Source organism: Cervus canadensis, chromosome 18 (assembly GCF_019320065.1).
Source record: "Cervus canadensis isolate Bull #8, Minnesota chromosome 18, ASM1932006v1, whole genome shotgun sequence".
Lineage (NCBI taxonomy): Eukaryota > Metazoa > Chordata > Mammalia > Artiodactyla > Cervidae > Cervus > Cervus canadensis.
This window is the reverse complement of record NC_057403.1, coordinates 24581614-24594078: the sequence shown is the minus strand read 5'-3', so window position 1 is coordinate 24594078 and position 12465 is coordinate 24581614. Positions and strand designations below refer to the sequence as shown.

Genomic DNA, 12465 nt, shown 5'->3' with positions numbered 1-12465 from the left:
TCCTTGCTCCTCAAGAGAGAACCTCTGTGTCCTGGGAAGGGGGGACACCCACAGCTGATCCTTTAATGTCATTTAACTGGGACAGGCAGAGTCATCTTGTACCACTGTGCAGACTGGGCACTTTACAGGGGCATCTCTTCTGAAGGGTTCACATCACAGGCAATATCAATTTAGGCTTATTCTAGAAGAAAATGTCTTGTTCACATAAAATCAGTATATTATGCTATATTATAGGGGCGAGGTCAGTATATTGTGATGCATTTCCAACAGATGGCAGTGAGGAGCAGGGCACTTCTAATTCAGACAAAAGCTTCATATGGGCTAATGGCAGTCTTGGGAATAAATAGCAGTAATAAGGGCGCTGCTCTTAACAACAGGCAGTATTTATCAAATGCTTTTTATGTGTCAGGTATCATGTTAAACACTTGACAGTGAGATCCTCTCACTTCATCTTCACACTATGAGATAGATATTGTTATCAGCTTTGTGTGTGTGGATGAGGAACTGGAGGCACAGAGCTTTGTGTTTTCTCATGGAACACCAAGTCTGGAGATAGAGAGTCCTGGGCTGGGCAGTGGCGTAGTGACACCGACAGAGACCCAGGCTCAATCAGGATTTCTGCCCTGCCATTCTAAGCTGTTGCCTCATAGCTACAAAATGGATGCTGAACCTCCAGACATCATGACCACATGTCAGACAGAAAGAAGGAGAAAGGCTTTCCTCTAAGGAAAACCCAAATCTTTTTAGCCAAGGAAAGCTCTCCATGGTGGGCTTATGCACATGGCCCATTGGCTAGAATTCTGACATCAGGCCACCAACAGCTGTGAGGGAGACTGAGAAGCCAAGTGCTCTGTTTTCTATTCTCTGGGAAAGCAGTGACTCTGGAGTTAGACTATTCAGGTTTGAATTCCAGTATAGACTTTGTGACATTGGCCAAGAAAATTATTTGTGCCTCAGTTTCCTCATCTGTATAATGGGACTAGTCATATAGTTGACCCTTGAATAATGCAGGGGTTAGGGGCACTGATGCTGAAGCTGAAGCTCCAATACTCTGACCACTTGATGTGAAGAGCCGACTCATTGGAAAAGACCACGATATGGGAAAGATCGAAGACAAAAGGAGAAGGGGGCAGCAAAGGATGAGATGGCTAGGTAGCGTCACCAACTCAATGGACGTGAATTTGAGCAAACTCCAGGAGATAGTGAAGGACAGGGAAGCCTGGTGTGCTTAAGAGATCCATGGGGTCTCTTAAGAATCGGACACAACTTAGTGGCTGAAAAACAACAAAGGGGAACTAACCCTTCACTCATATAAAAATTCATGTATAACCTTATAGTTGGCCCTCCATATCCATGGTTCTCCATCCATGGATTCAAACAACCATGGATCATGTAGTACTGTAATAGTATTTATTGAGGGGAAAAGACCCCACATTTAAGTGGACTCATGCAGTTCAAACCTATATTTTTCAAGGGTCAACTCTATATCTACCTAGTTGGATTACTATGAGAATTAATGGTATTATATACAAACACTTAGAATAGAGACCAACCTAGAGTAAACTCAATGGGTATTGGCCATTACTTCTGCTATCATTAGTATTATTATAGAGGAGATGCAAGGAAGTGGTTGATCATAGTTGTCAGGTGAGCCAACCAGTTTTCAGGTGGCAAGATAGCCCCAGGAGCTCCAGGGTTCCATCACACCATTGCAACAATCCCAGTGGAAAAGGAGCACTTCTATCAATAGCTTCAGCAAAACTCCCAGAATGAATTCCACTGGACCAGCGTGGATCACATGACCATCCCTTACTTATTATTGTAGTCAAGCAGATAGAAGGTACCAATTGGCTCAGCCTTGATCACATGCCCAGTCTGGTCGTGGAGAGCCTACCCCATTGGCACCACACAGCCTGAGCATGGGGATGACTGACTTTCCAAAGGAAATCTGGAGGCACTTATAAGATGGTGTTCCTCCATACTGGGTCCTGACTGTCTCCCCACTTACTTCCTCAGCAAACTGGATGAAGATTACTTGTATATAGCGTATGCTGATATCATGGCAAAGGTGAGGCCCTGCCCCCATCTAGGGCAGGTTCCCTTCCCTTCCCCCTCCAGCTGCAATGCCTGCCCACTGAAAGGGCTGGGACTGGACTGGGGTATCTTTTCTGTTCACCATCATCTCTAACTGATGCCCCATCCCCAGAGCTGCCACCTGGAGGAGGGAGGGGAGAATGGCGAAGCTGAAGAAGAGGAGGTTGAGGTTTCCTTCGAGGTAGGTGGGATCAAGTAGTCCCGGAAGAAAGGGGTGGGGGACCCTGACTCCATCATCCCCCATTCATTCAAGTGTGTGTTCACAGAGCAATGCTGTGGGCCCAGCCCTGGGCTGGGTGATGTTGGGTACATAGCCGTGACTAAGCCAGTCCACTGGGGAGACAGCTACATCAGGCAGACAATAAAAGCATCGAGTATCCATGGTGGTGATGAGGGGAGCTAGGCAAAATGGTCCCAGCAGGAAGAAGGAGGCACAAGCAGTGGGGTCAGGGTGAGGGAAGCCAGGGAAGTTCAGGGGGTCATGGGGACCCTGGTGAGACTCCTGATCCAGCCTGGGGGGAAGGACTTCAGGGAGGGCTTCTCAAAGGAAGGGATGTCTGCAGAGAAGGATAAAAGAAATGTGCCAGTTGAAGTAAAAGAGGAAGGTGTTCCAGATAGGGGCACAGCATAAGCAAAGGCCAGACAGTGAGAAAGTAGTAAATGCAATGAGCCCATCCTTTCATTCATTAAAGTGATCAGCAAGCATTTCCCCGAGTTTCTCAGTCTTTTTTGTTTCAGGGTCCCCTTTGGCATCTGGCGAATCTTTTCTTATGATCATATGTTTATGTTTAGAAAATATTTATTTGGCTGCATTGTGTGTTAGTTGTGGCTCGAGGGATCTTTGTCGGGTCATGTGGGGGTCTTTCATTGCAACTCATGGACTTTCTAGTTGTGGCTCAGTAGTTGAAGCACTTGGGCCCCAGAGCACATGGGCCTCAGTAGTTGCGACATCCAGGCTCTCTACTTGTGGCTCAGGCTCAGCTGTGGCCTTTGCGCTTAGTCACTGCACAGCATGTGGGATCTTGGTTCCCTGACCAGGGACTGAACCCATGGCCCCTGCATTGCAAGGAGGATTCTGAACCACTGGACCACCAGCGAAGTCCCTCAGAATAATGTATCTAAATGTACAAAATGAATTCATAGCAGAAGAAATAAGCATATTAAAATAGTTACTAAAATATTATTTTAAAATTTTGTGATACAGTAATATCTGTACCTCTTTATTAATATACCAAATAACAAGAACTAACAGTGGATCCAGTAGCTACTGTAATTGATAAGTGGTGATGAATGTAAGTGACATTTTAAGATGTCTTCAAAAATAATGTGGTATGCAAACATCTGTGATTCTGATGGTTGACACACCCACAGATTCTGCTAACATTGCTATGATTTATGACCTCATCTATAATGGAAGGAAATGCTACATTTCAGTCAGAGGCTGGGAAACATAAACATAGACCTTCCCCCCCGCCATCCGTGTTCACAGATCCCTGGGATTTTATCCATTGACTCCTTGAAGGTGTGTGGGGCCACGTTAGAACCACTCCAGGCCCAGCCCTGTGCTTGGTGCAGGAGACAAATCACAGATCTAAATCCCAGGGGACAGAAGGAGCTTACAGTTGAAGGAATGAGCCAGGGGATGTGGCTGGATCAGGAAGAGCAAGGGTGAGGGCAAGGCTGTGAGGGGGAAAGGCTGGGCTGGTGGGCCTGGATTCACTCAGCAACATGGGCCGGGCTCTGCTGCAGGAGAAAGAGATGGAGAAGCAGCGTCTCCTGTACCAGCAGGCACGGCTGCACACCCGGGGGGCCGCGGAGATGGTGCTGCAGATGATCAGCGCCTGCAAAGGTGCCCTCCATGTGCATTTGGCTCCCCCCGAGTACACCCGTCCTGTCCCCAGCCCGCCCCGCCCTCTGGACCCAGCAGGCACACCCTCCCACCTCTCCTGCATGTGGTTTGCCCTCTTGCTTTGCAATTTCTCACTAATTCCTTCAATCCTGATCACCCCTGCCCACACACCCTTGCACACTCCTCTGATCAACCTTGCACACACACCCTTGCATACTCCTCTGCCCAATTCTCTGACATTTCCCTCCGGGTGGCTGTTTTCTGGTGGGCGGAGAACACTGATTCCAAACTGAGCGGACCACTGTTTGCCCCCCCGCCGTGCCCCCCTGCAATCCGTTCCCCCCAGGAGAGACAGGCGCCATGGTGTCCTCCACCCTGAAGCTGGGCATCTCCATCCTAAATGGAGGCAATGCTGACGTGCAGCAGGTAACGAGTGAAGGGACTTGGGAGGAGGGCTAAGAGGGTTGGGAGGTTCCTGTGTGACTCCCCCACTCCTCCCACCCTTCTGCAGAAAATGCTGGATTACCTGAAGGACAAGAAGGAAGTTGGCTTCTTCCAGAGTATCCAGGCACTGATGCAAACCTGCAGGTGGGCTCTAGGGCACATCTTATTTTAAAAAATAATTGTATCTCTTTATCTGTGGCTGTGTTGGGTCTTTGTTGCTGCACAAGCGTTTCTCTAGTTGTGACAAGCAGGGGCTACTCTATAGTGGCGATGCGCGGACGTCTTACTGTGGCGGCTTCTCATGTTGCAGAGCACGGGGCTCTAGGGCTTGTGGGCTCCAGTAGTTGGAGCACGTGGGTTCAATAGTTGTGGCACACAGACTTAGTTGCCCCAAGGCATGTGGGACCTTCCTGGATCAGGAATCCAACCCGTGTCTCCTGCATTGGCAGGCAGATTAGTAACCACTGGATCACCCCCACTGAGCCACCAGGGAAGCCCCCCTAGTGCACATTTTTCATTAAGCTGAGTCCCCAGTCCTGGTACCACCTCCAGTTCTAGTTCTGTTCTCTTGGTTTCAGGAACAGAGACCCACTCAGGCCAGCTCAGATAACAGGGAGTTTATTATAAGGAGTCACATGGTACAATAAAGGAGGCAAAATGCCTCAGATTTTAAAAATGAGTTATGTTAAGGATCCAGATAGCTGGAAGGTAGTTGAGACTTCAAGGGGCACTTGGGCAGCAGGGACTTGGGGCTCTTTCTGATGACCCCTGTTCCTGTGGCTCCACTGCTGTCTGCTTTCACTCTCCTCTTGTGGTTGACTGCCTTTCGCTGCCTCTCTGAAGCTTTTGCTAATTGATGGTTTCTGTTTCCTTCTGATTTCAGCTTTTATATATTTCATCCTCGCCCCACCTTACCCCACAGCCGCTACTGCATAGCTTCTATCAACTCTTAGTTTCTGCTTCCTCTCGATTTCAGCTTACTCTCTCTACCACCTCCCCCCATCATGGGGAGGGCTGGCAGGCTCTGGAATAAAGGAGGGCAGAGACCTCAGCGCATCTTCACTGTCTTTCCTTTCTTTCCCTCAGTGTCCTGGATCTCAATGCCTTCGAGAGACAGAACAAGGCAGAGGGGCTGGGCATGGTGAATGAGGATGGAACTGGTGAGGCCCTTTTGGGCTTCCCTCTCCCTGGGGCATCCCCTTTCTTTAGGATCTACCCCCTCCCTCAACATTGCCCAGAGCTTCCTTCCTCCCAAAACACCCTCCCTCCCCAAGAGCATCCTCGGGTTCCCCCTCCTGCAGTGGTCCCAGTCCTGCCCCGCTCCCATTCCTCCAGAGTCTCCCTCCCCATGGTCCCACCCCTGGGTGTGTCCTGTGTTCTCTCACCCGTCCCCACATGGACCCCACCCTCCACATGCCCCAAGTCTCCAGCCCGGGTTGCTGTTCTCTCATTAATGTCCCTAATCCGAGTTAATTGAGTCTCCTCTTTGCTGTGTTGTGACGTGTCTAACCTTTCTGCCCTGATCCTTGCCTCCCGCCTCTCCATCTCCACCTGTCCATCTCTCTTTCTCTCCCCTCTTCTTTCTTCCATTCTGCTTTCACCCTCTTCTTGTTCTCTTCTTTACCTCCTTGCTCCTTCCTGCTCTTTCTCTCTATGGGTTGTTTCTCTCTCTACGTCTTCAATCCTGACCATATCACTGTGTGTTTTTTTTTCCTGTCTCTCTGTCTCCTTCTGTCTTTCTTTCTCCTTCTTTTTCTTCTGCTTCTTCCTCCCATCCTGTGGCTGCCTCAGTCATCAACCGCCAGAACGGTAATTCCCGGAGCCCATTCCTTGCTATGCTGCTGCCACCCCGCCCTTCTAACCCCCAACCGCCCCCCTCCACCCTGGTGGCTGAGGATCTGGGACATCCAGGGGAGGGAGGTACCATGCCGGCCGGAAATCTTGAGATCAGGGCTCCAGAGACCAAGAGTTGGGTCCCAGATTAGCCACTAACAACACATGGGACTATGACCAAATCGCTTACTTTACGTAAGCTTGTTTCCCCATGTATAAAATAGAAGCAAGAGAAGATGGCAAAGATCCTTTTCCAGCTGGATGTTGTTGGACTTCCAGACCCAGATTCACAGTCCCGAGGTGGGGTGAACCCCACTCCCACATACCCGGCTCTCTGCGCCCGCGACCCCAGATTGATCAAGTCTGCTGTTCCCATCCACCAACTGGATTGGTTGCCCCCAAGCATCCACTCTGATTGGTGTGCGTGCCTCCTCTGCGCCTGCTCTGATTGGCCCGAACATTCACTATCTAGCCTTCCCCTCGCTCATCCCGCCCCTATAGTCCACAGTGATTGGCTCCTTTTAGGTGCCCATTCTGATTGGTCCATGTTTACACGCCTCCCCCTCTGCTTCTCCTGGATTGGCTGTTTTTTAAGACATCTGAGCCAACTGGCTTTCGACCGCATCTCCCGCTCATTTCTCCCTTGCACAGAGCCTTTGCGTGAAAGTGACTTCAACCCCCATAACCCATTAACCGCTCCCCACCCCGCAGTCCTGGAGGGGGGCTGAAGGAGGTATCAGCAGCCCAAACCTCTTCTAGGTCGACAGACACTCTTGGATGTCACACAAGTGGTGACATCAAGGAGACACTGATACTGTAGAGAGACACTTGAGGCCGCAGCTTCATGACTCAGGGCCCCTCAGTCTCCTTCTGCTGATGTCCTGGACTCTGAGGTTGGGACCGCTGGCGTCATGGATTCCCATGGCCCTCATAGTGTCTTTAAATGGTGGCTGCTGCTCCCTGCACACCGGCGCCCTGTGCATGTGTGTGCAGTGTGCATGGGCCGTGTGCACACTTTCTGGTGGCCTGGCGCATCTGACTTCTTCTGCACCATGCCCCGCCAACCCTCCCACCCAGGAGAGAAGGTCATGGCAGATGATGAATTCACCCAGGACCTGTTCCGATTCCTGCAGCTGCTCTGCGAGGGTCACAATAATGGTGAGGAGAGGAGGGTGAGATGGAGAGGCGGCCAAGGTCTGGGGTGGGTCTGGAAGGGTTGCCCGAATTAACCCCCAGCCCCATTCTCCCCTGATCAGTGATGACCTCACCACCCTTCCAGGCCGTGACCTCGACTCATTCTTTACTTTCAGCCATTGTGAAGCCCTGTCTGCCCACCTTCCTAAATCTCCCTTGAATTTCAGGAATACAGCGGCTTTGTTTCACTTTCACCTCCTCTAACCCAGTCCAATTCCCCCAAAGCAATCTGCCAAAACCCAATTTGGCCAAAAATCAATTTTCACACATGAGCAGTTCGCCACATGCCATTTTCCCACAGGCATTTTGCCGCAGCTGCCAAAGTTCAGTAAATGCGGTGGATTTCCTTTACTCTGGGTCTGCAAAGGGAAAAATTGCCTGGCATTTCTAAATGAATCTCTTATAGAGATAGAACCACCTATTAATTTTGCTTATAAAATACTTTGCCAGGAGGAAGTCCCGCATTCTCTTGCCTAACTTAAACAAGTTTGAGTTTCCACAACTTTTGTTCTGGTTCAGACAATATAACCAGATGAAGGATGACACAGCAAGTTAATGAAATACATCACTGGTGAGAAAGTGACACCTCATGTGGTACACAGTGTACAACATTAAAGGAACAGTTGAAATTTTGAACAGCAAACATCCCACCCAATGCAGTTTCCTATGACAAACGTGTACAGTCTGGAGGCTGTGGTTATGACACTTAGCAGGTGATAAGAAACCACAGACTGCCCAGAAATTAACCTTCATGACAAGAATGGGAGTGATTCTAAACCTAACTTCCACAGAACCTGCACCCCACTTGGCTAGTATTCTTTAAGGTAACTAGTAAACATCTTTTTCACTCTTTTCAACAAAAGATAAAGCATGATCCATTGCTTGCATTATCATAAGCTCTTTTGTCCACAGCTAGTTTTCCTCCAAGTGCTATTACATACCTTAGTGCCAGTTTACTAAGGTTTTCTTTCTTTAATGAGGGTGGAATCAGTCTTTGGGATTTAAAATGAATTTTCGTCCCTGGGTCTGTGACTTTTTGGAAATAAGTATGTTCTTTTGGGGAAATTTCTTTCTCCCACCAAATCTGCAATCCAGCCTTCTGCCCAAATTTGTGGATTCATAAACCAGTCTAGTCGAATAAATATTTGAAATATCTTTCAAATCTTAGAGGCTTTGCATGTCTTGAGTGTTCAGTGCCATTCAGAGCAGACAAAAGCCAGGGAGTTGTAGCTAACCATTTAGGCTTATGGTCTGATTTAAATGAACACAGAGAAAGGAATTAGGAAACAGGTTGATGGGAAAGCCTATCAATTTGCTTATAAAATCTTGAATGTCTGAGTATACTTTTCATCTATCACATGAAACCAGGCAAAAGGACATTCAGAACTGAAATAATGATTGTGAAGTGTTTAGAGGGAAGTCAGGTAGAAGCAAAACTTCAGGAGAAAAAAATTCCAAGGGGCTATTGAAGCCATCCTGGGCAACACATTGCTATAACATCAAAAGGGTTTAACTGAAGTTTGTGTTCATTATCTTGATAATCTGATGAACTGGTCATTTGGCAAATGGATCTATAGAAGTTGTTCTCAGACTCAAGTGTGCCTAGGAATCAGCTGGAGGCCTTGTTAAAATAGACTTTTGGACCCCATCCCAAGTTTTTTGATTTAGTAGTTCTGGGATGGAGCCCAGGAATTTGCATTTCTGACAGGTTTCTGGGAGATGCTGACCCTGCTAGTCTGGACTGGTGCTTTGAGAACCACTGCTCCAAAGCACAACTATTAACCTCAGCACTCTCCTTAAGGCCCTTTAAGAACCGCTGTTGTTGGGACTTCTCTGGTGATTCAGTGGTTAAGACTCCATCCTTCCAATGCAGGGGGTGCAGGTTCCATCCCTGGTCTGGGAACTAAGATTCCACAAGCTGTTGTTTATTGAGCACTTACATACCTGTTCTAAATTTAAAACAGAGCAGTGTTCCAAATTCATGATATATACTAACATATTAAAATCTCAGGACAGCTCGATAAAGTAGGTCTATTGTGACTACCACGTTACATATGGGAAAACCAAGGCACAGTCTGCCGCACAGAGAGGTCACACAGTGAGGAATTTGAGCAGCCAATTCCTACTCATCTTTCAGGTCATAGCTCAGAGGTCCTCTCCTCCACGAAGCCCTCCCTGACCACCCAGTCTGGGTCAGGCAGCTCCTCTGGGTTCCTCCAACCCCCTGAGCTTCCTCCATCACAACCCTGATCATCATAATTATTATTCCAGAACTTCTCAACCACACACTGAAGAAGGGAGAGTGGTTTAATAAGCCCCCAAGTAGCCATCACTCAGCTCAAATTATAAGCTCTGCCATAGAACGTTTTTCAAATAGTGGGAACCCACTCACTAGATGGTCGTGAATCAAGTTTATCACCGAGGTTCTCATTTCTAATTGCAGGTTGGTATGCCTGGGGAGCTTTGCAAGACACTAATGCCAAGTTTTCACCCCAGATATTCTAATTTAATTGGTCTGGGATGAGGTATGAGCACTGGGAGTTTTAAAATTCTCCAGGTGGCTCTAATATGCAATCAAGGTTGGGAGGTTAGGAATATACATTTAGTGCATTGAGATCAGAATTCTTTCTAGTTAACTAGTACAGGACACAAAATAGCATAATGCAGGGCACATACTGGGGTTCCAAGGTGGTGCTAGTGGTAAAGAACCCATTTGCAATGCAGGAAACACAGGAGACTCGAGTTTGATCCCTGGGTTGGGAAGATCCCCTGAAGGAGGGCACGGCAACCCACTCCACTATTCTTGCCTGGAGAATTCCATGGACAGAGGAGCCTGGTGGGCTTCAGTCCATTGGGTCACAAGGAATCAGACATGACTGAAGTGACAGCATGCATACACACATGGCACATAGTAAGGGTATGTGAAACTACTGGTTCAGGTATATGTGGATGTAATGTCAGATTAGACACCCCTCCTGGGCCTCAATATAAATGTGTACTGTATTTCCTACTGTGGGTTGCAGTTAGAAAAGACTGAAAAATTACTACATGACAATAGAAACTTCACAAGGGCAGAGACTTTGTTTTCTTTTACTCCTGTATCCCCAGGGCCTTGAACAGGGCCTGCATATGCACTAAGTCACTCCTATCATGCCTAACTCTTTGCAACCCTATGGACTGTAACCTGCCAGGCTCCTCTGTCCAGGGGATTCTCCATGCAAGGATACTGGAGTAGGTTGCCCTGCCCTCCTCCAGGGGATCTTCCCAACTCAGGGATCAAACTTGAGTCTCCTGTGTTTCCTGCATTGCAAACGGGTTCTTTGCCACTAGCGCCACCCGGGAAGCCCTGAACAGTGCCTGGCACAGAGTAAATGCTCAGTAAATTTATAGTACTAAAGTATAAGTGACCAATCATCATCTATCATAGCATATAATATGTGCTCAATAAATAGATATTGACTGAATGAACAAATAAATGACAGATGCTTATCTCCTCTGGTTCTCAGTAGGTGTGCAATAAAACTTTTTTGAGAAATGAATGAATAACCAATCTTCCATCTCTCCAGCACATAGTAGGCATTCAGTGAAAAAAACTTGTGAATGACTAAAGGTTGAATCCCCATTTCCCCCTGCTGTATTGTAGATGCTCAGTAAATATTTGGGGGGGGGGGGAATGAATAAATGATTGATCTTCCACTACATCTGGCACATAGTAGGCCCACAATAAATACTGATTACACAAAATGGATAAATGATCCTCCATCTTCCTCTAACACATAGTAGTTACTGATAAAGAGTTATTAAAGAAATGAATGATTATATGCCTTCTGACATACAACAGGCACTCAATAAATATTTATTGCATATATATATATATTTATATATATATAATATATATTTATTGCATATATAAACATTTATTGCATATATATTTACTCAATAAATATTTATTGCAATAAAGGACCCACTGTCCATATCCTCTAGCACGTGTCCATCTCCTCGAGCTCAGTGAATGAATGCTTTTCATCTCCCTAGATTTCCAAAATTACCTACGGACACAGACAGGGAATACAACCACTATTAACATCATCATCTGTACTGTGGACTACCTCCTGCGGCTGCAGGTGAGGCTGTGAGGCCGTCCAGGTGTGACCTGGGCCGGGGACTGTTGGGCCATAGCTGGCCCCAGCAGCCGCTCACACTGCGTCTATCCGCCAGGAGTCCATCAGCGACTTCTACTGGTACTACTCCGGCAAGGATGTCATTGAGGAGCAAGGCAAGAGGAACTTTTCCAAGGCAATGTCGGTGGCTAAACAGGTGTTCAACAGCCTCACCGAGTACATCCAGGTAGGGTTCGCTCTCTGGGGCGAGGCGGGGTCAGTCTCGCCTCACTCGCCCTACCTGGTGCTCACGTAGAACCTTTGCCCCCCAGGGCCCCTGCACCGGGAACCAGCAGAGTCTAGCGCACAGCCGCCTCTGGGACGCCGTGGTGGGATTCCTGCACGTGTTTGCCCACATGATGATGAAGCTCGCTCAGGTTCGGGCCCCTCTGTTCTTCACCCTACTGCCTCCGGACATCCCCTAACTGGCACGTTTACAACTTTTGCTCCCTCAGTCAGTTTCCCACCCCAGGGGTCCCAGCGGGTTCCCTACGGGTCCCGGGCGAGTCCCATCTTCCTTCTGGATTGGCTTCCTGCATGACCCCGCCTCCTCCCCTCCACCGCCAATCGGCTGGTTATCCATCTATAGTTTCATTGGTCTGCGTTTGGGTCCCGCCCCCTCTGGCCCAGAACTCCTCTATGGTTGGCTGGTGTTCACACCAATCGGATGGATAATCAGCCGATAGAAGGTGGAGGGGAGGAGGCGGGGTCATGCAGAAAGCCGGTCCAGAAGAAAGATGCAGCCAGTCTGGAACCCGCCGGGAACCCTGGGGTGCGAAATTGATTGATGGGGGATAGGAAAAGGGTTGGCTTCTAGATCTGGGCCTGAGGCTGAAGGAGTGTTTTGCTTCTTTATTCTGCTTGCGGCAGATGACTCCTATCCAGGGCATC

General features: G+C 48.2%; 1 protein-coding gene across 5 annotated transcripts in view; it reads left to right on the top strand.

Annotated features, from left to right (window-relative positions):
* RYR1 (ryanodine receptor 1) overlaps positions 1-12465 on the top strand; it is a 125377-nt gene that overhangs the window by 76879 nt on the left and 36033 nt on the right. For 3 of the 5 annotated variants that reach the window (XM_043435392.1, XM_043435391.1, XM_043435390.1), the window contains 11 exons: positions 2017-2068; positions 2207-2275; positions 3844-3943; positions 4290-4369; positions 4455-4531; positions 5474-5547; positions 6179-6196; positions 7298-7378; positions 11450-11538; positions 11633-11761; positions 11847-11951. In XM_043435392.1, the coding sequence (XP_043291327.1) occupies positions 2017-2068; positions 2207-2275; positions 3844-3943; positions 4290-4369; positions 4455-4531; positions 5474-5547; positions 6179-6196; positions 7298-7378; positions 11450-11538; positions 11633-11761; positions 11847-11951 (874 nt within the window). The remainder of the gene's footprint in view (positions 1-2016; positions 2069-2206; positions 2276-3843; positions 3944-4289; positions 4370-4454; positions 4532-5473; positions 5548-6178; positions 6197-7297; positions 7379-11449; positions 11539-11632; positions 11762-11846; positions 11952-12465) is intronic. The other 2 variants (XM_043435394.1, XM_043435393.1) reach the window with 1 other exon arrangement.